This window comes from Lycorma delicatula, chromosome 11 (genome assembly GCF_047948215.1).
Source record: "Lycorma delicatula isolate Av1 chromosome 11, ASM4794821v1, whole genome shotgun sequence".
Classification (NCBI taxonomy): domain Eukaryota; kingdom Metazoa; phylum Arthropoda; class Insecta; order Hemiptera; family Fulgoridae; genus Lycorma; species Lycorma delicatula.
The window spans coordinates 28087450-28112927 of record NC_134465.1 but is presented as its reverse complement, the minus strand read 5'-3'; the positions used below and the strand labels follow the sequence as shown (position 1 = coordinate 28112927).

Genomic DNA, 25478 nt, shown 5'->3' with positions numbered 1-25478 from the left:
AATATTTATGTGTGTTACAGATGTAATAATACTAGAACTACTTTAAAGGAACGTGAATTAAGTAAGGTAAGAGAAAAACCCTCAACTCTTTTTTTCATCTTAAAAATCTACATTTTGCTTAAACTATTAATACAAACAATTTTTTTAAATACCTCATTTTGAAACTTGTCTTGCGCTTCACATAATTTGTGTCTGATGTTTTAGGAACAAGTTCCAGTCACTGTAAATAGAGTATAACCTGTTTAACTGGACTAGATGGGACCGGACATTGTCTTAATGAACAAAAGTCCAGATAATCTGAAAATGTGTAATATACATACATTACAGCTTAATGAAATCACTGCAGTAGTAATGTCAGATGTTGAAACTTAAGATCAACTTGGTACATATTAAAAAATAATTTATAGTGATTGGAGTGGAATATGTGAAATACAAATTCAAACTTTACTTACAGCTACGTCAGTGTTTATTTACTTTTAAAAAAATCCTTCATAGTTTTTTGCTTTAATGATGCTCGGTTTTTTGCTGCTCGATCTTGTAAATACTTTAGGGTAAGCAGTTGATGGGCAGAAGTTTCATTTTGATTTTCAAAATACATCAGCTTTCCATACATTTCTATAGCTTCTCCATGAGAGATCACTTGCGTTTCTCCTTGAGAAATTCATCATCTGAACTGACTTCTGTGTTTCAGTATCGGGATGTGGATTTGAAGAACATGCAAACATGATATCATCATCGCTTAGATGTTGGTGATCTACATCATTTTCGTAGTCTATCCATTCAGTTATGTCTTCATCTTCGACAGCACATGAATCTTTTAAATTATGAATAAGTTGCTTTAAGGAACTGTTGTTTATTTGAGCAGTCATCTCAATGTTGGATTTAGATTTCATTTCTTGCCAGGTTTTGTTCTAACACTTTTTCCAAGTAGAAGCATTAATTTCGTCCCATGCTGAAGCACACTTGTAATAACTGTTCGAATATTAATTTAAGTTAATCTAAAACATTTACTCCAGCTTCCTCACTATTTCTTTCAATAAGTTTTATAAGTAATTTTTTTCTGTAATGTCGTTTGAAGGGTTCTATTATACCTTGATCTAAGGGTGGATCAGTGCTGTCGTTTGTGTGGATAAAAATCTTACAAAGATGTCACCATCTCTCAAGTTATCTGCATCTGGATGACATTTAGCATTGTTGATAAATATAACAGATTTTTGTGGTAGCTCTTCTTCTTTTAGAAATCTTCTCACTTTAGGAACAAAGAATGAAGAAAACCATTCTTTAAATATTTCGCAAGACATCCATGCTGATTTTTGTAACCTCTGTATATGGATGGAAGCGCATTCAAATTACCAGTATTCTTCAATGTTCAAGGTTTAGACGATTTTCCTATGACAAAAGGCTGGAACTTCAACTTGCCTGACTCATTATTTACTGCATAAAAGAATTGTCAGCTTTTGGTTACAAACTTTATGCTCCTTAGCAGCAGAATCCAATTTTGAAACAAGATTTTTTTAGGTAGCATTTAAAAAAATAATCCCGTCTCATTAACATTGAAAATCTAAGGTGATGATGAATTCTCTTCTTTTATAAATTTGAAAATGTCATTTTTTTACATTTTCGCTAGCAGCATGATCCCCTGTTAAACTCTCCCCTGATACACTGAGCTACAGTATTCCATGGTGAGCCTTCCACCTATCTAACCAACCTGAACTTGTTGTGAATGACGGATCACCACCTAATTTGACATTTAAAATTAAAGCCTTAGATTGTAAAATGGCACCTGATATAAGAATCCCATGTTCCCTCTCTTGGATAAACCACATAAATAAAGCTTCATCTAGCTGATTATTTCTTGCCATTCTGCTAGTCGCCCTGTTACCTAAACTATTTTTAGCCACCATTTCCAAACAGAAGTATTCAATCTCTTTTTTGTGTTTTTTCTAGTTCGAAACAGTTTGGTTTCCTACACCTAGTTCAACAGAAATTTTTTTTACAGATTCCTCCTTATTTATACAAACTAGCGTATTTAGTTTTTCTTCCATAGAAATAACTACCCTCTTTCTTTTAGTTGCCAGTCCACAAAATTACACCGTGCAGAACACAACATTTCAATTATGATCACTACTATAGCAAACTACACTTTATGATTACAACATTCAATGATTACTGGTACTCTACTGCTTTTATGAATAAAAGTTAACTAAAATAAAGCACAACAGATTGTATAGGCCTATACATCCGGTCGTTAACATTACGTCACCCTATTCTTAGAATGAGTGATAAAGTGATGGCAGGATGGTTATGATTGTAAACAAACATTTTTAGCGCATGAGTCATTATAACTACTATACAAAAATATTGGACAACAACTCTATTCTCAGGAAAAGTAAATGTTTGTGGTACCGAATATGTACGTACTGTATATAATATAATAAGTACTACAGTATGTAAAAACTGTGATACAAACTGCCAATAAAAAAATGGATACATTATACAATTGGCCTACTACTGTGTTTCTTTATTTAATTTATTTAAAAAAAAAAATTACTTAATACTACTGTATTACAGTACATATTTTATTTAAAAAATTTTAAAATGCCTTTTCTGATATTGGTCCGGAAAATCTAGAAGTCTGATTGAATGAGGTCTGGTTAAGCGGGGTTGTACTGTATACCTAATTCATTAACCTGATTGTATTGTTGGAAATAATGATAAATAAAAGTAATGATCACTTATCAAAACAAATTAAATTTATTAATGGTATATGTCAGAATTATTAAGACATACTGGTGTGTTATTCAAGTCTGATACTTTGTAAAATGTGGTCGTTTATAGATATAATTAAAACTCTGTTAGCGATTGTCAGATTCAAAAATAAAAGTATCAAAAAATGACCATTAATTAGGAACTGTTAAGATGTAATGCTTTTCGAATATAGTGTGCTTAAAAAGAAACATAGCAAGATTATGTTATAGGCTTATCTGTGGTATTACAGGGAATGGACCTTGCCAGATAAATGGGTTGTGTAATGAATATAGGTTACGGTTTTTATTTTTTTAGTAACATATATATGAATAAAAATTTTTTATGGCTGAAGTGATAATGACAGACTGTATATTAATATCGCTCTATGAATATGTCTTCCATGATATTCATTTTAGAAGTAGTTTATGATGGGAAAAAATTCATCAGTAAACAGGATTAGCTACATTTTATACTGGGTGTCTGAAAAAGAACTCCAGGGTTTCAAGAACAAATATATTTATATTTAACAAATATAGCTTTTATTTTGCAGCACTAAATAGTGTTTTATGTGTAATTTTGAAGTTAGAACAATAAAAATACATTCTCCATCAGGTAGCAGCTGCATTAGATTGTTGCTCACATCAAGCTGTTATTAGGTTGGGTTTTAGTACCATGGATTCACCAAACTGAAAGCACAGTGTGTATTAGTTTGCAGAAACAACATCAGTAACTGTGTTCAAAGAAGTTATATGCCAATCTAGTGTAGAAATTATCAAAGTGATAACAACATACATAAAAGGTGCGAACAGTTTTTGGAGAGTGGGAAGTGTTTAGAAAGGACACTCAGTTGGTAGGCCTAAAACAAGTGCCAAAAACACAGGAAAAATTTGACTTTCCTTCTATCAAAGTCCAAAACGTAGTATTAGTTTGTAATGTTAGTTGTCAACTAAATATTCTTAAAAGCACTGATCACAATGTTGTTTGTGATTGAAACTTCTTGTTACAGCTATTCCATGAAATTAAATCCAATGATAACCCACAAAGCGTTCTGTTTCTAATGACATGTTAGACTTCATTTCTGCTGATAAAAATTACCTGCAGCGCATTCTATTTTCTTATGAAGCAATATTTCATGTTCATGGAGTTGTGAATTACCATAATTGTTGAGCATGGGGCTCAGAAAATCTACACCAATCAGTGCAATTCATCCCCAACTGTCTGTAATGTCTGGTGTGGTATTACCCATAATTAAATTTTGGGGTCAACTTTTTTCAAATCCTAGTAAAAGTTAGTTACTTTTACTAGGATTTGAATATTCATACTAGACAGTGGATACCAGTGTACTTTGGTGGTTGGGGTTCAATTAACCACATGTCTTAGGAATGGTTGGTCTGAGTATGTACAAGACTACACCCTCATTTTCATGCATACATATCATCCTCATTGGGCTCTGAGAGAGGTTGCTTATTGGTCATTAGTTGAACAGATTGTAATGAAACATTAGAAAAATAAAAAAAGAAATATTTTTTTCAGTGAGCAGATTATGGGTATAGTATACTTTGAGTTGTTGGAGAACTTAGTGCTTTCACAGATTGAAAATATGGAGGCCATAATTTCCTATAAGATGGAAGCTGTCAACATAATGCAGAAGTTATATGGACTGCACTCAGTGATAGGTTCCCAGAAAACTGGATAGGTAGAGAAGCTTTCATTACTTTGTTCCTGTGAAGTTCTAATTGATGATGGATTTATTCCTTTGGGACTGTGTAAAAGATATCTTATACCAAGAAAAATTCCAGTCACCCATATATATATATATATACACACATTATGTAATACTACTATCCCCGTCATGTCTTCGCCTGCTTTATATGGTTATTTGCGTTTCTCATCAAAGCCGGGTTTGTTTTATTTTGTTTTTTAGTCAAGTAACCAGAGGCAGGTCTAGCCAGTCACGTTGCATATACACTAACAGTGACAGTGGCTGCATTAGTTGAGCTGCAACCTAAAAAAAACGCCAGGATTTGTGGCAAAACAATTCATGCTTTTGCACCATGATAATACGCCTGCTCACACTTCATTGCTTGTTCATCAATTTTTAGCCAAAAACAACACTGTAATGACACCCCAGCCGCCATATTTGTCAGACATGGCTCCATGTGTCTATTCCCAATAATAAAGAGAATCTTAAAGGGCCGTCGTTTTACAAGCATAGATGAGATTAAACGTGAGTAGCTGAAAGAGCTAAACATTATTCCAAAGATCGAGTTTTAGAAGTGTTTTGTAAATTGAAAAAAAGCTGGCATAAGTGTATAATATCTAATGGGGACTATTTTGAAGGGGATAACATTAGCGTAGATGAATAAATAAAATTCTTTCCAAAAAACAAAAATTCTTGTTACTTTTTGAACACACCTTGTATATTGTAAAAAAAAAAAAAAAAATCATTAAAAATTAACTTTTTTTTTTTTGTCTTCAGTCATTTGACTGTTTTGATGCAGCTCTCCATGATTCCCTATCTAGTGCTAGTCGTTACATTTCAGTATACCCTCTACATCCTACATCCCTAACAATTTGTTTTACATATTCCAAACGTGGCCTGCCTACACAATTTTTTCCTTCTACCTGTCCTTCCAATATTAAAGCGACTATTCCAGGATGCCTTAGTATGTTGTATAGGCCATGATGGCCTATAAGTCTGTCTCTTCTTTTAACTATATTATTTTTCCAAATGCTTCTTTCTTCATCTATTTGTCGCAATACCTCTTCATTTGTCACTTTATCCACCCATCTGATTTTTAACATTCTCCTACAGCACCACATTTCAAAAGCTTCTAATATTTTCTTCTCAGATACTCCGATTGTCCAAGTTTCACTTCCATATAAAGTGACACTCCAAACATATACTTTCAAAAATCTTTTCCTGACATTTAAATTAATTTTTGATGTAAACAAATTATATTTCTTACTGAAGGCTCGTTTCGCTTGTGCTATTCGGCATTTTATATCACTCCTGCTTCGTCCATCTTTAGTAATTCTACTTCCCAAATAACAAAATTCTTCTACCTCCATAATCTTTTCTCCTCCTATTTTCACATTCAGTGGTCCATCTTTGTTATTTCTACTACATTTCATTACTTTTGTTTTCTTCTTGTTTATCTTCATGCGATAGTTCTTGCGTAGGACTTCATCTATGCCGTTCATTGTTTGTTCTAAATCCTTTTTATTCTCGGCTAGAATTGCTATATCATCAGCAAATCGTAGCATCTTTATCTTTTCACCTTGTACTGTTACTCCGAATCTAAATTGTCCTTTAACATCATTAACTGCTAGATCCATGTAAAAATTAAAAAGTAACGGAGATAGGGAACATCCTTGTCGGACTCCCTTTCTTATTACGGCTTCTTTCTTATGTTCTTCAATTATTGCTGTTGCTGTTTGGTTCCTGTACATGTTAGCAATTGTTCTTCTATCTCTGTATTTGAACCCTAACTTTTTTAAAATGCTGAACATTTTATTCCAGTCTACGTTATCGAATGCCTTTTCTAGGTCTATAAACGCCAAGTATGTTGGTTTGTTTTTCTTTAATCTTCCTTCTACTATTAATCTGAGGCCTAAAATTGCTTCCCTTGTCCCTATACTTTTCCTGAAACCAAATTGATCTTCTCCTAACACTTCTTCCACTCTTCTCTCAATTATTCTGTATAGAATTCTAGTTAAGATTTTTGATGCATAACTAGTTAGACTAATTGTTCTGTATTCTTCACATTTATCTGCCCCTGCTTTCTTTGGTATCATGACTATAACACTTTTTTTGAAGTCTTGACGGAAATTCCCCTTTTTCATAAATATTACACACCAGTTTGTATAATCTATCAATCGCTTCCTCACCTGCACTGCGCAGTAATTCTACAGGTATTCCGTCTATTCCAGAAGCCTTTCTGCCATTTAAATCTTTTAATGCTCTCTTAAATTCAGATATCAGTATTATTTCTCCCATTTCATCCTCCTCAACTTCCTCTTCTTCCTCTATAACACCATTTTCTAATTCATTTTCTCTGTATAACTCTTCAATATATTCCACCCATCTATCTACTTTACCTTTCGTATTATATATTGGTGTACCATCTTTGTTTAACACATTATTGGATTTTAATTTATGTACCCCAAAATTTTCCTTAACTTTCCTGTATGCTCCGTCTATTTTACCAATGTTCATTTCTCTTTCCACTTCTGAACACTTTACTTTAATCCACTCTTTTTTCGCCAGTTTGCACTTCCTGTTTATAGCATTTCTTAATTGCTGATAGTTCCTTTTACTTTCTTCATCACTAGCATTCTTATATTTTCTACGTTCATCCATCAGCTGCAATATATCGTCTGAAACCCAAGGTTTTCTACTAGTTCTCTTTATTTCGCCTAAGTTTGCTTCTGCTGATTTAAGAATTTCCTTTTTAACATTCTCCCATTCTTCTTCTACATTTTCTACGTTATCTTTTTTACTCAGACCTCTTGCGATGTCCTCCTCAAAAATCTTCTTTACCTCCTCTTCCTTAAGCTTTTCTAAATTCCACCGATTCATCTGACACCTTTTCTTCAGGTTTTTAAACCCCAATCTACATTTCATTATCACCAAATTATGGTCGCTATCAATGTCTGCTCCAGGGTAAGTTTTGCAGTCAACGAGTTGATTTCTAAATCTTTGCTTAACCATGATATAATCTATCTGATACCTTGCACTATCGCCTGGCTTTTTCCAAGTGTATATTCTTCTATTATGATTTTTAAATTGGGCGTTGGCAATTACTAAATTATACTTCGTGCAAAACTCTATAAGTCGGTCCCCTCTTTCATTCCTTTTGCCCAGCCCGTATTCACCCACTATATTTCCTTCCTTGCCTTTTCCAATGCTTGCATTCCAATCTCCAACTATTATTAAATTTTCATCTCCTTTTACGTGTTTAATTGCTTCATCAATCTCTTCATATGCACACTCTACCTCATCATCATCATTGGCGCTTGTAGGCATATAGACGTTAACAATTGTTGTCGGGTTAGGTTTTGATTTTATCCTTATTACAACGATTCTATCACTATGCGTTTTGAAAAAATTAACTTTAAAAATAAATATAGTAATAAATAATAAAAAAAGGGGGTGAGGTCGACTGGTGTGGGAATGGTGGAGGCTGAAAAAAAAAAAAGTATATATTTTGCAGAGTAAATGGCAGTAGCACAACATTATGTGAGTAGAATTTGTTGGACACCCTGAATAAGTTAAATATAATATTTTTTGATGCTGAATAATAAATTTCTAAATGTCAACTTTTGTAGCCATTATTATGGTAATCAGTTGCAGCTTCATAATAATCATCACTTGTAGTTAGTGTATATAAATACTTCAGAAAGCGATAGTTATAATCTATTGCTAAAAGAAAACTAGGATGTCATCCATGAGATGTTTTATTGAGATAGTAGTGAAGTCAGCATCAGTATGCGATCAATTAATTTTACATTATGAATTTTTGTGATGATTTTTGAGCCTTAGTAAATTTTGGCCGTCCCTATCATTTATCACCTTGAATGACATAGTTTAAATTTAACAGATCATTTTTTTTAACATCACAAATGAAGGGGAAGAATCCTATGAAGTGTGGAACTTAACTGTTATTGTATGTGTATTGTGATTAAATCTTTTATAACAAAGTACTTTATAGCAGTTCGAACTTCAATTTTATATATTTTTTAGAAAATGCCAAAACTTGTTTGATCTATTTGATTACTGCAGACAAGCAATCAGTTGAAACTTTGCATTATGCCATCTAAAAGATCTAACCTGAAAATATCACAGTTATTTCGTCATATGTTCGGCATATATTTATCAGGCTAAGAACTTTCCAAGCAATTGTAATATATGGGACATTGTATGACAGCCTATGTTATTGTTTATTATAATATAACAGGACTTTAATGTATAGAATTGTGTAAGTTAAAAATAAATTTTAGTTTTTGTTTGAATTTAATTTTTTATTTTAAAAATAGATGTTATCTATTTGCCATTTTAGCAATTTAAGTTGCATTTATGCAATTTCTGTTTATTTACTAAACAATTTTAAAATACCAATATGACTTAAGTGAAAGTCAACTTCCTTTGTTGCCATTAAAAATGAATTAGGTGTTCTAAATCCTTGTTGAGAATAGAACCTGGAACTGTAGGAATGGTAAACGATTGTACTGATTTTTATACCAACTAGCTGACCAATAAATGAAAACAAGAGCTCTCTCTACATTAAAATAAAGGAAATACAGTTTTATAAAATTACTGTAATTAAACATAAAGCAGTTATATAAATAAATGTATATTTGTATGTACATGTATTTTTGTCATTTTATTAATACTACATGATAGTATTAATGGAATTAAATTTTTTTGTAGCTTAATGAAGAAGATCCTTGTTATGAATTTAGACGGGCACGCGTTAATAGTTTTCGAACGCATTTATATTTCTTAGAATATGATTTGGAACCATCTCAAGACGGTAATGATGTAACTTTAGTTGCACAGTTATCAATGGATCGTTTACAGATGGTTGAAATGCTTTGCAAACATTGGGAAGGTAAGTCGTATAAATAATTTTATTTTTAAAAAAAAACTGATTTATAAACAGTTAAGACAGTATTTATAAGATTACTGTTCAAAAACTTGATGGTATCACTTTTATTGTTTTTAATGAGGTTATAATTAATTAGTTAACTGACATTTAACTCTCTAGAACTCATATGTATGCTTTTACTCCAGACAGCAAGTGATAGATTGATTTCTCTTTTGTACTGCAGTTACCAGTACTGATGTATTCATAAACTGTTTTGATTAAAGTGAATTATATGTGCACGATCATGTATCTGCATATGTAGTTGTCTGATTAGTTCGTCTACGGATTCATAATCTAGTGTGATCAGTAACTTGGTATTTTTTGGATTCAAAATTATGTAATTTATTCTATTTATACATTAATTATTATATATTATTTCATATATTTTATATCACCTTAAATATTAATTTAAAAAAATTAAAAAACCTGATCGAAAGAAAAATAGCACATCTGAAGGCTACTTGGATAAGATCTTTTCTAGGGAACAATTTGAAGATAAATATGATGACAATCTGGACATGGTTGAGGAAGAAGTTGATGGTGATAAAAGAGAATGAACATGAATTGGAAGTGAGTGAATACTAACAAATAAACCAATTTTTCTATCAGAAAAGATGTGGAAACAAAGAAATAGAGGCATGTTGCCAAAAAATAAATAAATAAATAAAATTTAGAAAAACATAATAAAGATTGTGTATAGTCAAGCTAACATTGTAGGTTATAAAAGTTGTCAGTGTGTTTTAGATATTTTATTTTATTTTAGTTTTCCGTGACAGTTATTAAATGAAGAGAGCATAAAATATTTTTTTGCTTTGTGCTAGATTGATTATATTCATATTATACCAAATTCCATGTGATTTAGAATGTTCATTTTTTTTATTAGTTTACATATTTTGTAAATTATACACCAGCCATTAAATATAATCATTTTGTACTTTTAAAATTAGGTAACCAAAAATATAAATGACATAGAAAATAATAAACGATTGATCATTATTCATGTTTATACTAATTATACTGTAACATTGACTGTTAGTCGGATGTGAATTGTAGTGTATGAACCGTAAGCACATCTGCTAACTGCTAACAGACTAACTGGTGATTTTTCGTCAATCTCATTTCATGCGAGAAAGATAATTTGATGAAATTTCATCAATGTTAAAATGAAGTTGCATTGATCACATGTTTGGTTGTCATGATAGACATGACAGTCTGCTTGATACAGGCTACGTTTGTTATTATTTAGTCGCATGTGATATCGCAATTAATATTCAGATGTTAAAAAAAATTATTATTTTGAACTTAATGACTGTTTGTGTTTTTATTTTTAGAGAACTTTTAATCGTGTTTGTTGCATAATATGTAAATATCGTTCGTTTGTTATTGTTTTGAGGTGGCTGTGAAATCATTCTTAATTCAGAGTAAAAAAGAATGCTTTATTTTATTTATTTAGTTTTTTTTTATAGTACTGAATTTATTGTTCTGTTACATAGTACTTAGCTGAGACGAGAACATTATGTGTTTATCATTGGTTTTAGTTCTTTGTGACATTTGGGTCGTAATATTATATTTATTTCATCTTAGTGTTTTTTTTCTGGCAATAATTATTAGTGAATTGCTATAAAACACAAAATGAGCAGTGTATTTCAAACAAGTGAAGTTGATCGGGAATTTAGTAATTTTCAATTCGATTTGTGTACTGACAGTTCTAAAAAACTTAATTTTACAAAGATTTATCAATTTCGTGTCAAAAATCATTAAATTTTCAAGTGTAACACAAAGCAAGACAATTCTAAAATTTATGATTCCCATAATTAATTTGTTCTTGATTTTGAGTTAAGCAACTGATGAAATTGTGACTGGAAAAATAAATGTAAGTTTTTGTAACAAATAAAATATAACTTTTATACCATATTTGTTTCATTTGCCTCTGATTTTATTTATGAATTATGAGCAACTGTGCACAATATTTCAGCCATCCCTCTTCTGTTTTGGGCATTAGCGTAAAACATTGGAGGGATGACTTAACTGATAAAGTGTAATCAGTTAAGCAAATTGTTTTCTCAGGTTAGGTAAGGTTAGTTTGTTTTATAGTTTGTTGGCATGATTTAACAACCTGTTTAATGTTATTTAGAAGGGATGTTTCTGAAATGTTGTAAAGAGTCTCTCCTACACAAGGAATAATACAACAATTTTGGTGTGATTTTTTTTTCGGTTTGATGTTACTAAATTAACTTTTTTTTTTAATTTTTTGCAGGTCCTATCAGTTTAACTTTATATATGTCTGATGCTGAAGCACAACAGTTTCTTAGTTATGCATTAAATTCAGAAGTATTAAAAGGTCGGAGTAATATTGGTTACCATGTAGTTTATAAAGAAGGTGTAAGTTTTTCGTCTATCGTAATTTAATTAGTATTTATTTATTAACTCTAACTATAAATTGATGCCATATTATAGAGAGTGACTTATTTGTATTTGTAGTATTATACTTGTTATTTATTCAGAAAAATTGTGTAAATTTGTTTGAAACATTAAAAACATGAATGTGGATTGGAATAATTAAATCATTTATGCCAGATCTTGTAACCCCACATGACAGGGAGGTATCCATTTCAATTGGTTTGAATGATGAAGTAGAGCAGATTCATGCTCATTGCTCTTGACTTTTACTAAGTATATGTAGTTCATTCTACTCCATTCATTTTTAGTTTCTGTAGTTAAATTTTTTTATGAGTTTTATTTTTAAAGATTTTATTGCATTTTTATAAATTGTAAATAATTTTTTGATTGATTTATTTGAAATATGCATTTACAATCATTATTCTTTTTACTAAACTTCTGACAATATTTTTTTCACAAATTAGTAATTATTCCATATTTCCAATTTAATTTTTCTGTATTATTTCATCTTTGGTTATATTTCTATTACTCATATCCAGGATTTCCGTCTTATACAAATTAAAATCGTAGTTTTATTAAACAATTTTCTATTAAATATTACATTCTGTTAAGAAATCATTACATTTCTAATGCTATTTTAATTTTATTATTTGTTTAAGAATAATCATATTTTCTGACTAGATTATTTCAGAAATTTGCTTGAAATATCAGTAAAATAAAATACCATAGTTTTGCAACTGAAAATATACTAAGTTCTCAATGGCCGCATGTAGAATGTGTTGGGTGTACAAACCTACTGGGATTCTGCAAGGAAAGATTATACAAATTTGTATGATCTCTCTTTTTTTGTTTACATTTGTGAATAAGGTTATTTAGTTTAATGGATTAAATTCACGTCGTGAATGTGTGAAATAATACAGAAAGAGTCATTGAAAAATTGGGTTATATTTAGTGAACTTGTTGTTTGCCTGCCAATAGGAAACTGTATATTTTTAACATCAGTTCCAAACATGAGTAATGATCTTGATTTTTCAGATTTCATTCTTGATGTAAAACCTTCAGAGTATTTTTTTAGACTTGATCATGAGAAGTACTTTGTAATCTTGAGATCACAGAAAATTAGAATTATCTTGAAAATAGTTGATTAATTTATAAAACCTATGATTTTAGATGATTCAGAACATTTTTTTTTAAGGTTCTCTATGGAAAACCATTTTCTCCATAACAGAAATATTCTAAAACAACATATGCACGCATGTGTTTTGTCAAGATTATGATATAGGATATTGCTTCTTAAAATAAAATGCGGTAACAAAATATTTAAGCAAATTCTTAATTATTTATTCTCCTGTATTTTTTTCAGAGTTTTTATCCAATTAACTTTTTAAGAAATGTTGCATTGCAACAGGTAAATACACCATACGTGTTCTTGACTGATATTGACTTTTTGCCTATGTTTGATCTTTATTCATATCTGAAAAAATCAATCCAGTTACTGGATCTTGAAACTACAAAGAAGGTAAGTTTTCATTTATAAGGTTTATTTATTTATTTTTTTAAATTGTTATTTAATAATTGACCATTCAATTAGTATATAAAATTGTTTGAAATGATGATGGAGAGATGGATTCTTGTAGGAGTGGAAGGAAGACTCAGAAGAAACAATATTGGTTTCTGATAGATTGATGGATGAATTTGTATTAATAATGATAGAATTGCAAGAAGGGGCTATGAATATGGGAAGGATTTGCCGATGGCTTTCTGGATATTGAAAAGGCATATGATGTGATAGCTTGGACAAAGGAAAAGCATGGAAGGCATTAAAAAGAAAGGGATTAGAGAGTGAGATTTTAGAAAAGGTAAAAGAGATGATTAAGAGAATTGTTGGTTTTGTAAAGATAGAAAAACAGGCAGCTTGGCTAGAATCCTCACCTATGCTATTTATTGTTGTGATGGATAATTTACGAGGTCTGTTCGAAAAATAATTGAACATTTTTAATTAGGTGCCAACAGAGAAATTTAGTGACGTACAGTTGGCAGCATTGTATTCCGCCTAACTTCCTCTGTAACCACTTATTCTTGGATTGTTATCTCATGTAGTTTTTATGTTATTGTTATTTAGTCTCTAAGTGTTTGTAGTGATTTTGTGTAATTTTCAGGAGCGACAGTACAACATAAAATTTTGCATAAAACTGGGGAAAACTTTCACAGAAACTTTTCAACTTTTGAAACTGGCTTATGGAGATGATGCTCTGCGTCGTACGCAATGTTAGGTATGGTTTTCACAATTTAAAAGTGGTCATCAGTCAATTGAAGATGACTCTTGACCAGGAAGGCCTTCGACTTCAACTGATGACACCTACGTTCAGAAAATCAATGATCTGGTGTGTGCAAATCGCCGATTGACTGTCAGAAAACTTGCACAAGAGATTAGCATCCCAACTGGATCATGCCATGACATTCCGACTGAAAAATTTAACATGCATAGAGTTGCAGCAAAGTTTGTTCCTTGTTTGAAGACCACACAACAGAAAGAACATCGAATGGACATTTGTCTGCAACTTCTTGAACAAGCCAATGATGATGAAACATTCATGCAAAGGAACGGGAGACGAAAGTTGGGTTTATGGCTACGACATAGAGACGAAAGTTCAATCATCACAATGGATTGGCAAAGGATCTTTACCCCCAAGAAAGCACGTCAAAGGACCTTAAAGGCCGTTTCAAATGACGCTATTTAGGACTGATTCGTGAACTGGAAACACTGGTGGGAAAAGTGTGTGAGTAGGGGAGGGGAGTACTTTGAAGGAAATTGACATGACACGTACTGAAGTAGTTGATAGAAAAGATTGGAGTGAGAATAATAAGAGCATTTTTTTTTTTAAGATAAACTGCTGATATGGATAAATATAGAACAAAAGGTTCTGAATATGTGCGACAGAAATTGGAATATGTTATGAGAATTATGTAGATGGTATGAGATGGTAATCAAAACCAGAAAATATAGACCTACCTCTGTTATAGTGATCGAAGAAGATCAACAGTTTTAAGTTAAATATCTTGGAAATATGACAGATGAAGGCGGTGGAAATTCAAAAGAGTACATCGAGAGGGTTATGCAAGTACACTTATTTTTAAAAAGTGTGGGCAGTCTAAAGATATTTAGTAGGATGTGTGAGATGGAAATATCAGGAAGAAAACTGATTGAAGGAAATGGAAGCGTTTATATAAAAGAAGGAAAAAACTGAAGATGAGAGATTGTGGAACAGAGATGTTAGCTGTACAGGAAAAGATAGAAGGTTTTTTTTATAAGTAAACCTGACTAGTGGCTGGGAACTGTACTTATGATTTTTAGAGTGAATTTTCACACATTAATCTTTAAAACTTCATAGGAGTTACCTTTTATCTCTAAATTGTGTAATATTGCAATAATTTTTTATGGTAAAATTTTTCCTCAGTTATATTATTTTGATTTTTCTGATTATTGTTTTGTTTTAGAATATTTAAAATTTTCATTTCACTTTTACTTCATGTTTTAATCATTCTTTTAGTATAGTATCTAATGAGTTATTTTTTTGTTCATTGAATGATTTATCCTAATCTGCAATAAGAAACCTCCAAAATTAAATTGTTATTAATCATTATTTTAGTAATTTCATCTATAATGGAGCTACTACCTTTTTTTCATATTTTTAGTGGTAAATTTCTCTTTTGACAAGTTTCAACTTCATATATTTCATTGTTTGCAATCTTGAGTCTTTTCTTCTTACTATTTGTAAGCATCCAAAATCCTTCTTCTTCCTCTCCTTCCTTCCAATTTTTCTTCTATGAGTTTTCACAGAACATTTTTTGTAGAATGTACAGCACCATGTTTTCCCCTTATTACCTTAACTGCTCCATCTTATCTCCTTAAACCTAATTCTGATCTTTTATTTGATTTGTCCATTATTTTTCACTTAAAATTTCATAAGTATCATACTGCTTCTCTTCAGCTTTCTGATTGCTTATGATTCAAAATCATATTCTGAACACAGTGTTTGATAACCTCTTTGTCAGTTATTGGGCTGTTATCAACTTTCTAAATCTCATTTTCTTATAAGTTTACTATTTGTTACTTTTTCCATACATCTTCCACGGTCTTCTTCTACTAGGAGCTTTTATAGTGGAATTCTATGATTTCAAATCTTGATTTTTTTCTTTTGTATAATAAGTACAACATTTTTAATGTTTGTTATTATGTAAACTTTGCTTGCTATTGTAATTTATGATCTAAATTAAACCTTAGAATCTTGTTGTATCTATGTTTTTAATTAAATATACATGTATGATGTGTGTGTGTGTACATGCGTGTGCGTGATATTCATTTATTTAAAACTTAATATTTTACCTGATTAGTGTTACTGTTACAGGTTCTAGTTGTACCAGCATTTGAAACTCAAAGATACAGGACTTCATTTCCTCATAGTAAAGCAGAACTTTTACGTATGCTTGATATGGGTACATTGTTTACATTTCGTTATCATGTATGGACTAAAGGTCATGCTCCAACTAATTATGCTAAATGGCGATCTGCCACCACACCATACAGGGTAAGTTTTTGTTTTTAAAATTTTGAACTTGGATACAATATGTGATACATACGACACACATACACATACACACAGAGAGAGAGACAGAGATAAATTAGTTTCCTAAGAACATCAAGCAAAACTATTTTCCCTTAATTAGGTGTTGATTTAAAAAAGTCAAAATTTACAGAACTGAAAACATCATTTTTTACTTTTTAGGGTAGTTAATTTGAACCTTACTCTATAAAAGTAACCTTACAGTTACTTTTATACAGATTTGAATACTAGACTCTAGATACTGGTGTTCTTTGGTGGTTGGGTTTCAATTAACCACACATCACATCCCACATCATCACAAAAAGGGGCAAAACTTGCCCCTTTTTGGGTTTTTATTTATTTTTAAAGTTTCTTGATAAAAATTGTTAAAAGTTTCTTGAAATATCTCATGGAAGATTCTGGGTTTAAATTTTGGTCAGGTTTTGAATTTTTTTACACGTTACATTATTTATCTTCATCATTGATAACTTTAAATTAAATGGGTTTCACACCTACAGCTACTTAAAATAATAAGTACATATATTTCATTTAAAATTATTTAGTTACGACTGTTACCTGGAAAGTAAATACAGTTTTGTTATTAAAAAATACTAAAAACTTCAAAGAGGATAGTTTTATTATTGCATGGAAAACATACCTTTAACCAGTTTTCTGCATAATCTTCACCATTATTAAGGCATATTTCATATCTTGTAATCAATTTTTTCATTGTGTTTTCAAAGAATGGTGGCGCCAGTGAAAATAACCTCTATTGTAGAGCATTTTTCATATCAGCATTGTCATCTCATAGCACTAACCAGCAAGGGATCACTTGAGATAGAGAAACAAGTGACGTATCAGGATAAGCTGAGTGGTTCCAAGTGGTTCCAGCCAAATTGTTCATTCAGACTTGAGTTTCTGCAACATGTGGATGAGCATTGTCATGAAGCAATATTGAGCATGTCTCTCCTTCTGTTTACATTCAAGATGCAGTATTTTTAGTGTCACAATACAATACACAGTACTTCCCTCCCCTATTGACACACTTTTCCCAGCGATGTTTCTACTTCATGAAGCAGTCCTTGATAGCTTCATTTGAAATGACCTTTAAGGTTCATGATTAGTTTGCTTTAATGTCATCAATAGTCTCAAAATGGTGTCTTTTCTTCACTGATTTTAATTTCAGAAATAAGAATAATTGCAAGGAGTCAGGTCTTGCAAGTAGTAAGGCTGAGGGAGGACAGTCATCTGAATTTGGCACAAAACTGATGAACTGACAAAGCTGAGTGTGCAGGTACATTGTCATGGTGAAAAACCCATGAGTTGTCTCACCACAACCCTGGTCTCATTTTGCCGATTTTTTTCACGTAACCGTTTGAAAAACACCTTGATAGTACATACGGTTCACTGCTTCACCTTTGAGGCAAGAATTTGAAACGGACAATTCCATTAAAATTGAAAAAATAGAGAGCATCACTTTGACATTGGATTTAGACTGACGTGCTTCTTTGGGTCATGGAGACAATTTATTGTGATGATTGAACTTTTGTCTCATTTGTCATAGCTGTAAATCCAGCATTTGTCTGTTGTTATGGATCATAATGGGAGACAAAGAATCATTCAAAGGATCTTTGCATGTATGTTTCATTGTCATTGACATGTTCAAGAAGTTGCTGACAAACATCCACTCAATGTTCTTTCTGCTGCTCGCTCATCAAACGAGGAACAAACTTTGCTGCAAGTTGATGCATCTTAATTTATCAGTCAAAATGTCATTGCATAATCCAGTTGGGATGATTACCTCTTTTGCAAGTACTCAGATAGTCGATTAGCGATTTGCATGCACTAGATCGTTGATTTTCTGAACGCAGGTGACACCAGTTGAAGTCAAAGGCCTTCCTGGTTGAGGGTCATAATCAGTTGATTGAAAATGGCTTTTAAATTGTGAAAACCATCCGTAACATTCATATGACCCAGAGAATCATCTTGTAAGCTAGTTTCAGAAGTAGAAACATTTCTGTGAATGTTTCCCCAGTTTCACGCAAAATTTTATGTTGTATCATTGTTCCTGAAAACCACACATTACAAAAATCGCTAATAATAGTTAAATATGTTGCAGTCAAATAACAATAACAAGAAAACTAAAAAACGAGATATCAACAATCCAAGAATGTATGATTACAGAGGAGGTTAAGTGGAACACAATGCTGCCAGCTGCATGTCACTAAATATCTCCATTGGCACGTAATTAATAATGTTCGGTTATTTTCTGAACAGACCTTGTATTATTTATCTAATCTTCATCTAGATCTGTGTCTACATTTTTTGTGAATAGCTTTTATAATAGTTTTTACAGTATCATAAGTTCTCCCAGGGCTTTCATAACCTGTACTTCTGAAAATAATGGTAAAAGCTCAAAATGCTTAGTTTTTTGTGAATAGGTTTTATAAGCTTATCTATACTTTACATAAAATAACGCTAAATTAAGCTTTAAATAAATTAAACTGACTTTTAAAAATGCGCAAAAAATATTCTTTATAAATTTTAGCACTAAGAAGTTGTCACCGCATTAAAATCAACTATTTACAATTCAATCACTTATCTTAAAACTCAAAATTAAAATATTGTAACAAGATCGGTATAGCAGACTTGAGTAACAGATTAATATCAATTAAGAAGAAAGTAGTAACAGGTCCGTTTAACAATCGTCTTTTGTAATACTGCCCACTGTAACACTAAATACGTGTCATTCTGTGAGAAGAGTTACTGTACCAAGGTTTGGAATTTCATCATAAAATGTGTGGGTGATCGATCATTCTCACGCTTTGAGTTGGGTCCGGTCTGGCAAGTAAAGAGAACAGGAGTATAAATACTCCAGGGAAGACCAGTAAAAAATAATTTCTGTGAATCAGCTTAAGCGAGACGGTATGATGTGAGTCTACAAGATGAGTACTGCGAAATCAGTCTAGGAGAGACTTTATGATGTCAGTCAATGAGAGTATTCTGCGAGGAGGTCAATTAAGGAGCGAATTTCTAGTTTAGGTTCGACACAATTACAGTGATGTTACAAGTAATTTCAGTACATGAAAAAAAGAAATGGTTCAGTGAGTTACGGTAAATGAAAGAGATAATGTTCTAAATTTCATTCATAAATTGTTAAGGTAGTTTTATTTGTAAACAACAAAGGTTTTTGCAGTAAAACAACTTTATACTTGTCTTATCCATTGTACTATTGTTTGTTAATACAAGACTAGCAGTCATGCTAATGTCTCTTGTCAATGGGACTGAATTTTACCTTTCATTATTTATGTACTTGCGAATAATTATGACGATTACTTTAAATTCTGTTTTGTGTGTAACCACTGTTATTATTATTATTGACATTATTATTATTATTATTATTACTTTTGTTATGGTTATGATTACTACAATCATTATTTCCTTATTTATTATTGTCATTATTCTAATTATTATTGTGAGTTTACTATTGTCGATTATTATTATTATTATTATTATTATTATTATTATTACTACTACTATTTACTATTGTCATTATTATTGATTTGCCTTGTTTTATTTTTGTTTTTAAAGTAATAAATTGCAATTATATAAACATTTCCAATTGTCAATCTCTCAGTATAGTGATCGAGCTGTGAAAACGCTATAGTATTATTTTTTTTTGCATTTTTAAAAAGTTAATTTGGTTTTTGATTGATAAACCAGTAAATAAACTGATTAAATTAATTTTTTTAGGTCCTTTGGGAACCAGATTATGAACCATATGTAGTTGTGCGTAAAGATATTCCAGAATATGATACACGATTTGTTGGTTTTGGCTGGAATAAAGTGTCACATATTATGGAATTGGAAGCACAAGGATATGATTTTGTTGTGTTACCTAATGCATTTATTATTCATATGCCTCATGCTCCTAGTTTTGATATAGCAAAATTTAGAGGATCAGCACAATATAGAAGGTAATTTTTTTCTTTAATCAGTTCTGTTGTTATTACTATATACACTGAACATTCTTACCAATTGATTTAGTATTGTTTGCAATTTACCACAGTCTGAAGGCGTAAGCAGGACTAGTAAAGTTTTGAACTGTTATTAGGATTACACTGAAGTAATTTTAATTGGAAAAATTCTTCTATGGAAAAAAGAATGAGAATGCATCCACTGTTTGGATTGTTCTTTTGTTTCTTCAGTTTCGAAATGAACCCATGTCTCGTCCCCTGTAACAATTTTGTTCAAAAAATCTTCTCCTTCATTGCGGTAGCGGTGGAGAAACGTTAGGTAGGCATCCATTCTCATTGTTTTGTGATGGTCGGACAGCATCTTGGGACCCCACCTCGCACACAGTTTGCGGTATTGAAGTCTCTCACTCACAATGGTGTAGAGAGCTGACCTTGAAATTTCAGGAAACGAATCACTCATTACAGAAATTTTGAACTGACGATTTTCTCGAATTGCCTCACCACTCGCTCAATGAGATCATCGGTTGACACTCACTTCCTTCCCTGATTGCCTGCATCATGAACATCTGCACGTCCTGCTTTAAAGTTCCTGCACCATTGTCGCACTTTGCTGTCACTCATTGAAGTTTCACCGTACACATTACTTATTCGTCTATGAATTTCAGCTGCATTACACCCCTCAGCCTGAAAAAATTGAATTACCGCACGCACTTCACACTCGGCGGAAGATGCTATTGTTGTAGACATGTTTACATGCTAGTGTTCAGAAGTAAATGAAGTGACACAGCGTGATTAAAGGCCATACTAGAGACGCTGCGCAACACATATGCGCAAAGGTTCATCCGATTTTTGCGCGGGTTTTTATTTCGCGACCGATTGGACCTTGAAAAAAAATAACCCTCGTATATAATTTTGAAACTATTTACTTGAATTCCCTTTTTATAATAATGAAAATTACTTCATTATTATAAAAATGTTGTATTAATGTTATTGATATTAACAATATACAAACTTAACATTAACATGATATACAAACCTGATATTAATCAATAATGTCAGGAATAACTTTATATTCAAGTTTATGTTTAACTTTAAGTTAAGTTTCTAACAAACTTATTAATCAAATTTGTTTGAAGTAAAATAGATTAAAAGATACAAAATTAACCCCTTACTGGTTTTTACGCGATATTGTTTTTTTAATATTGTTTTTTTTTTGCCACTTTTTTACTGAAAAGGGCCTCTGATGAAATAATTTGTCGTTATGAATTGACCTATTTTATTATGTTTTTTGATGAATTTCTGCAGTGTGTTGTGTATATCTAGTAACTTTTACAGTAATTTTATAGTAACATATAAGTACTAGTAACATATCAGTTCTCTGTTCTATATGTCTTGTTTCATATCCTTCTGAACAGCTGTTACCGTGCATTTGTTTTTGTTGTTTTGATTGCTCATTAAGTTTCGAGTGTTAGTTTCATTATTTCTTTGTGTTATATATTGTTTTCTGTTATCATTTTCATAATTTTATTATTATTTTCGTGTAATTTTCAGTCATGTTTTTATTTCCAACTGTTTGTGGATGTGATCTGTAAGTAAGAAATAAGAGTTGTTTACTATAATCTAACTTTAGTTCCTTTTTTATGTAAGAAAACCATGGTATTATTTGACTAACTTACTAGTATTTTACAATATTATTGATATAACAATAGTAATATAACAAAAGTGATATTCATTACTACAAACCAGCCTATTCATCATATGTAAATGATAGTGATAAAGTCAACTTTAAACTATTATTTTTACTTTGCATGATAAGAAAAGTACATAAATAGGTCCTTAAACTACAGGTTTAAATTAAATTTTTTGTCATATTTCATTGCATAGATCAAAAATATGTAAAAAAAAAAAATAGGCTAAATAACATAAATTTAGTGAAAACAAAAGTACATAATAATATGATTTTCCTTTAAAATAAAGAACCGTTTAGGGATTGACGCACTATATGTAACATTTTTAACTTGTGGTTTATACCAGTATATGATTGTTTGGGTTCTATGTGGTGATTTGGAAAGGTTGATTCTATATGTAAAACTTATCTGTTCTTAGTACCTCTTGATGAATATGCATCCAGATTCTGCCCAATGTCATGCAATAATTGCAGTTTAATTCATATAAATCGTTAATTGCAATGTTTGAATAGCTTTCCACATGATATGTGTTCTGTTCATCATTTAAAAAGTTACATAGTAACCTTCCTGATAGTGTTAAATAATTTTTGTTAATTGAAATATTTTAGTATTATGAATTTTCTTTGTCCAAGTATTATTTATTTTGCTATTTTTATGTATAGTTAACTGCAAGGGAGAATGATCACCCATTAACCTATATGTTTTTATTTAGCTCTTGTATAATAGTTCAACAATTCTTTTTAGTTTATTTCAATAACTTTTTAGCATTCTTTAAAATAAAATCTGGTAACTGAATTTATAAAATATTAATTTTTTTCACAGATGTTTGAAGATATTGAAGAATGAATTTGTCAAAGATCTCAGTAGAAGATATTCCCGTGAATTTGAAACTGAAGATAGTTAATAGTAATTTTTATTAAATGTTAGTATTACTTATTTTTTCATAAATCTCACGAAGTTATAAATCAGTTTTTATTTTCACAAGCTCTTTTTTGAATCTCACAGTAATATTTTGTATACTTATTATTGTTTCTATTTATCTCATATTTATAGTTCTTGTACTTCAGTAATACATTATAAAATAATATTTGTTTGAAATGACGTAATTAGAAAGCAAATGCAAAGAAATTGAATTGATTTTTTGGGCTTGAAGTAGGTGATTAACTATATATTTGTACAATCTGATTGTTAATATGAAAACCAATGATTACGGTAAAATTAATAAATCCATTCCTGTGTACCACAGAATTTGGCAGAAATGCTGAATTTTATTTCATTTATTAATTGAAATTTTTTATTAATTAGTAATTGTAGTGTTGAAAAAAATTGTTAAAGTTTGGCGAAAATATAGGAATTGATTTATTAAACTTAATACCGATTTTTCCTTTACAAAGATCCGTAATTTAGCTTTATGATACAAAGATATTGTGGAAAGATACATCAATTGAATTACATTCAGGTCGTTGTACGCAATTAATTTAAAAATTTATTAAACTGATATGAGAAGTGTTGATGTGAAAATTGTCACAAATGAAAAATTTGCTACATTTAAAAAAAAATTATAAAACTTGTTTCTAAATTACTAGTAAACTGTTTTTCTTTTAAAAGTTAAGTGTGTTGCTCCTTCAGTGGAGTTATTGTTCGCACTGTTAATGACTCGTCATAAAATGGTTACACCGCACTCCTGTAGTGTATAATTTAATAATGTATTTAATCTGTGTTGTGTTTATTCATTTAATAAGGCAATAATGTAAAATTTATTGTATGGATGAATTTGACTCAAAAAGTATTAACTACAAGTGTACAGTTAATTGTGTAAAATACATTGTTAAAAGTCTATAATCAAAAACTATTTCCATTAACCTCTTGTATTTTGTATTAATTGAATGAATAATAAATTATAGAGCAAGTGGAAATTTTAAGTATTATTAGTGTTTATTCTCTTCTTTAAACTCCTTTGATTGTATACTACTATAACAGTGATCAAAAAGTAATGCAACATTGTGGAAGAAAGCTTCCTTCTTTTGTTGGTGGTTTAATTGAGGAAAAATGGGTTACAGAATGCAGGAGAAAATACTACTTATTCCTTCCAGATAAATTAGATTTTCCAGTTATGCCCAGATCCAGAATGCCTTCACAAAAAAATTTGGTGTGGATGCTTAGTCCTCTATTATAGTGGTTGTACAATAAGTTCCAAGAGTCAGGGAATGTGGCAGATGCAACCAGAAGTGGTCAACCAAAAGTGCAATACCAGAAAAGTTATCGTCATGCAAGCTGCATATTCTGTTAGTCCCAAGAAGAATTCTGTATGATGCCTATGTAACCAGTCTGGTTTCTCCATTGGTAGTGCCCATACAGCGGTGCATAAGTGTTTAAAGGTCCATCCATACAGAATTCGTGTTTTCACGAGTTGTTACCTGCAAACACTGAAAAACATGTAACTTTCTATCAGTGGTTCATATCATCTGTAATGCCACATGAGGAAGAACTCATTGATTGGATTTGGTCTGACAAGGCATGGTTCCACCTTGATGGAATATATGAATGCACAGAATTCATGCATTTTGTGTATGGACAATCCACATCAGCTGCACGAGTCTCCTCTGCATGGACAAAAAGTGGATGTTTGGTGTGCAGTGTCACGTAGGCAAATCTTCATGATATTCTTTCATGGTCCAGGTAACAGTGAGCGCTGTGTACAGATGGTACAACAATTTGTAAACACCATACCTGCAGACCGGCTAGAGTACACATGATTTCAGCAGGACAATGCTACTGCTCATACAGCCAACAACAATATGACTTTCTTGTATCAAGTGATTTTGAAGGGATTGCAGCCCCCTTGGTCTCCTGATATATCTTCTGACTTTATCTTATGGGGATAACTTAAGGATGCTGCTTACAAAACTCATCCTCACACAATTCCCGATTTGAACATTATAACTTGTATTTAAGAACATGCAAAATCGTATTCAGTTATATGAATCGCATAGTGGAGACTATTTTGAACAACTATTGTAACTTACTCATTCTCCTATAAGGTTGCATCACTTTTTGAACACCTGTAGTATTATGTAGTAAATGTAATAAATAAACACTCTTGTTTCTGATGTGTGTATTTTTTTATGTTCTTAAATAAAAGTTATTTATTTACTTCATTTTATAGTAGATATTTGCAATTTTATTTTTTATGTTGATGAGTAATATCATTAAATTAAAAGCATATTAATGACCAAACAAATTAAATATTTAAATAATTTTAACAAACAATTCTTTTATTATTTCACCAAGTTCAAATAAATAATGTTTTCCTTCTCTGATTCCTCCTTATTTTGGCCCAAATTATCTCTGATTATATTTGTAGTGTTAAGGAAGTAAGTTGCCTTACTACTTCATATCCCGTTTATATGA

The 25478-nt window shown here is 31.0% G+C and overlaps 1 protein-coding gene across 1 annotated transcript in view; it reads left to right on the top strand.

Moving 5' to 3' along the window:
- Window positions 1-25235, top strand: part of LOC142332494 (xylosyl- and glucuronyltransferase LARGE2s-like) — a 57538-nt gene extending 32303 nt beyond the window's left edge. Inside the window, exons 9-15 of the mRNA XM_075378945.1 lie at window positions 21-66; window positions 9182-9362; window positions 11656-11780; window positions 13162-13317; window positions 16208-16387; window positions 20156-20379; window positions 22890-25235. Of these exons, the coding sequence (XP_075235060.1) occupies window positions 21-66; window positions 9182-9362; window positions 11656-11780; window positions 13162-13317; window positions 16208-16387; window positions 20156-20379; window positions 22890-22971 (994 nt within the window). The 3' untranslated portion in view covers window positions 22972-25235. The remainder of the gene's footprint in view (window positions 1-20; window positions 67-9181; window positions 9363-11655; window positions 11781-13161; window positions 13318-16207; window positions 16388-20155; window positions 20380-22889) is intronic.
- The last annotated feature ends 243 nt before the right edge of the window (window positions 25236-25478 follow it).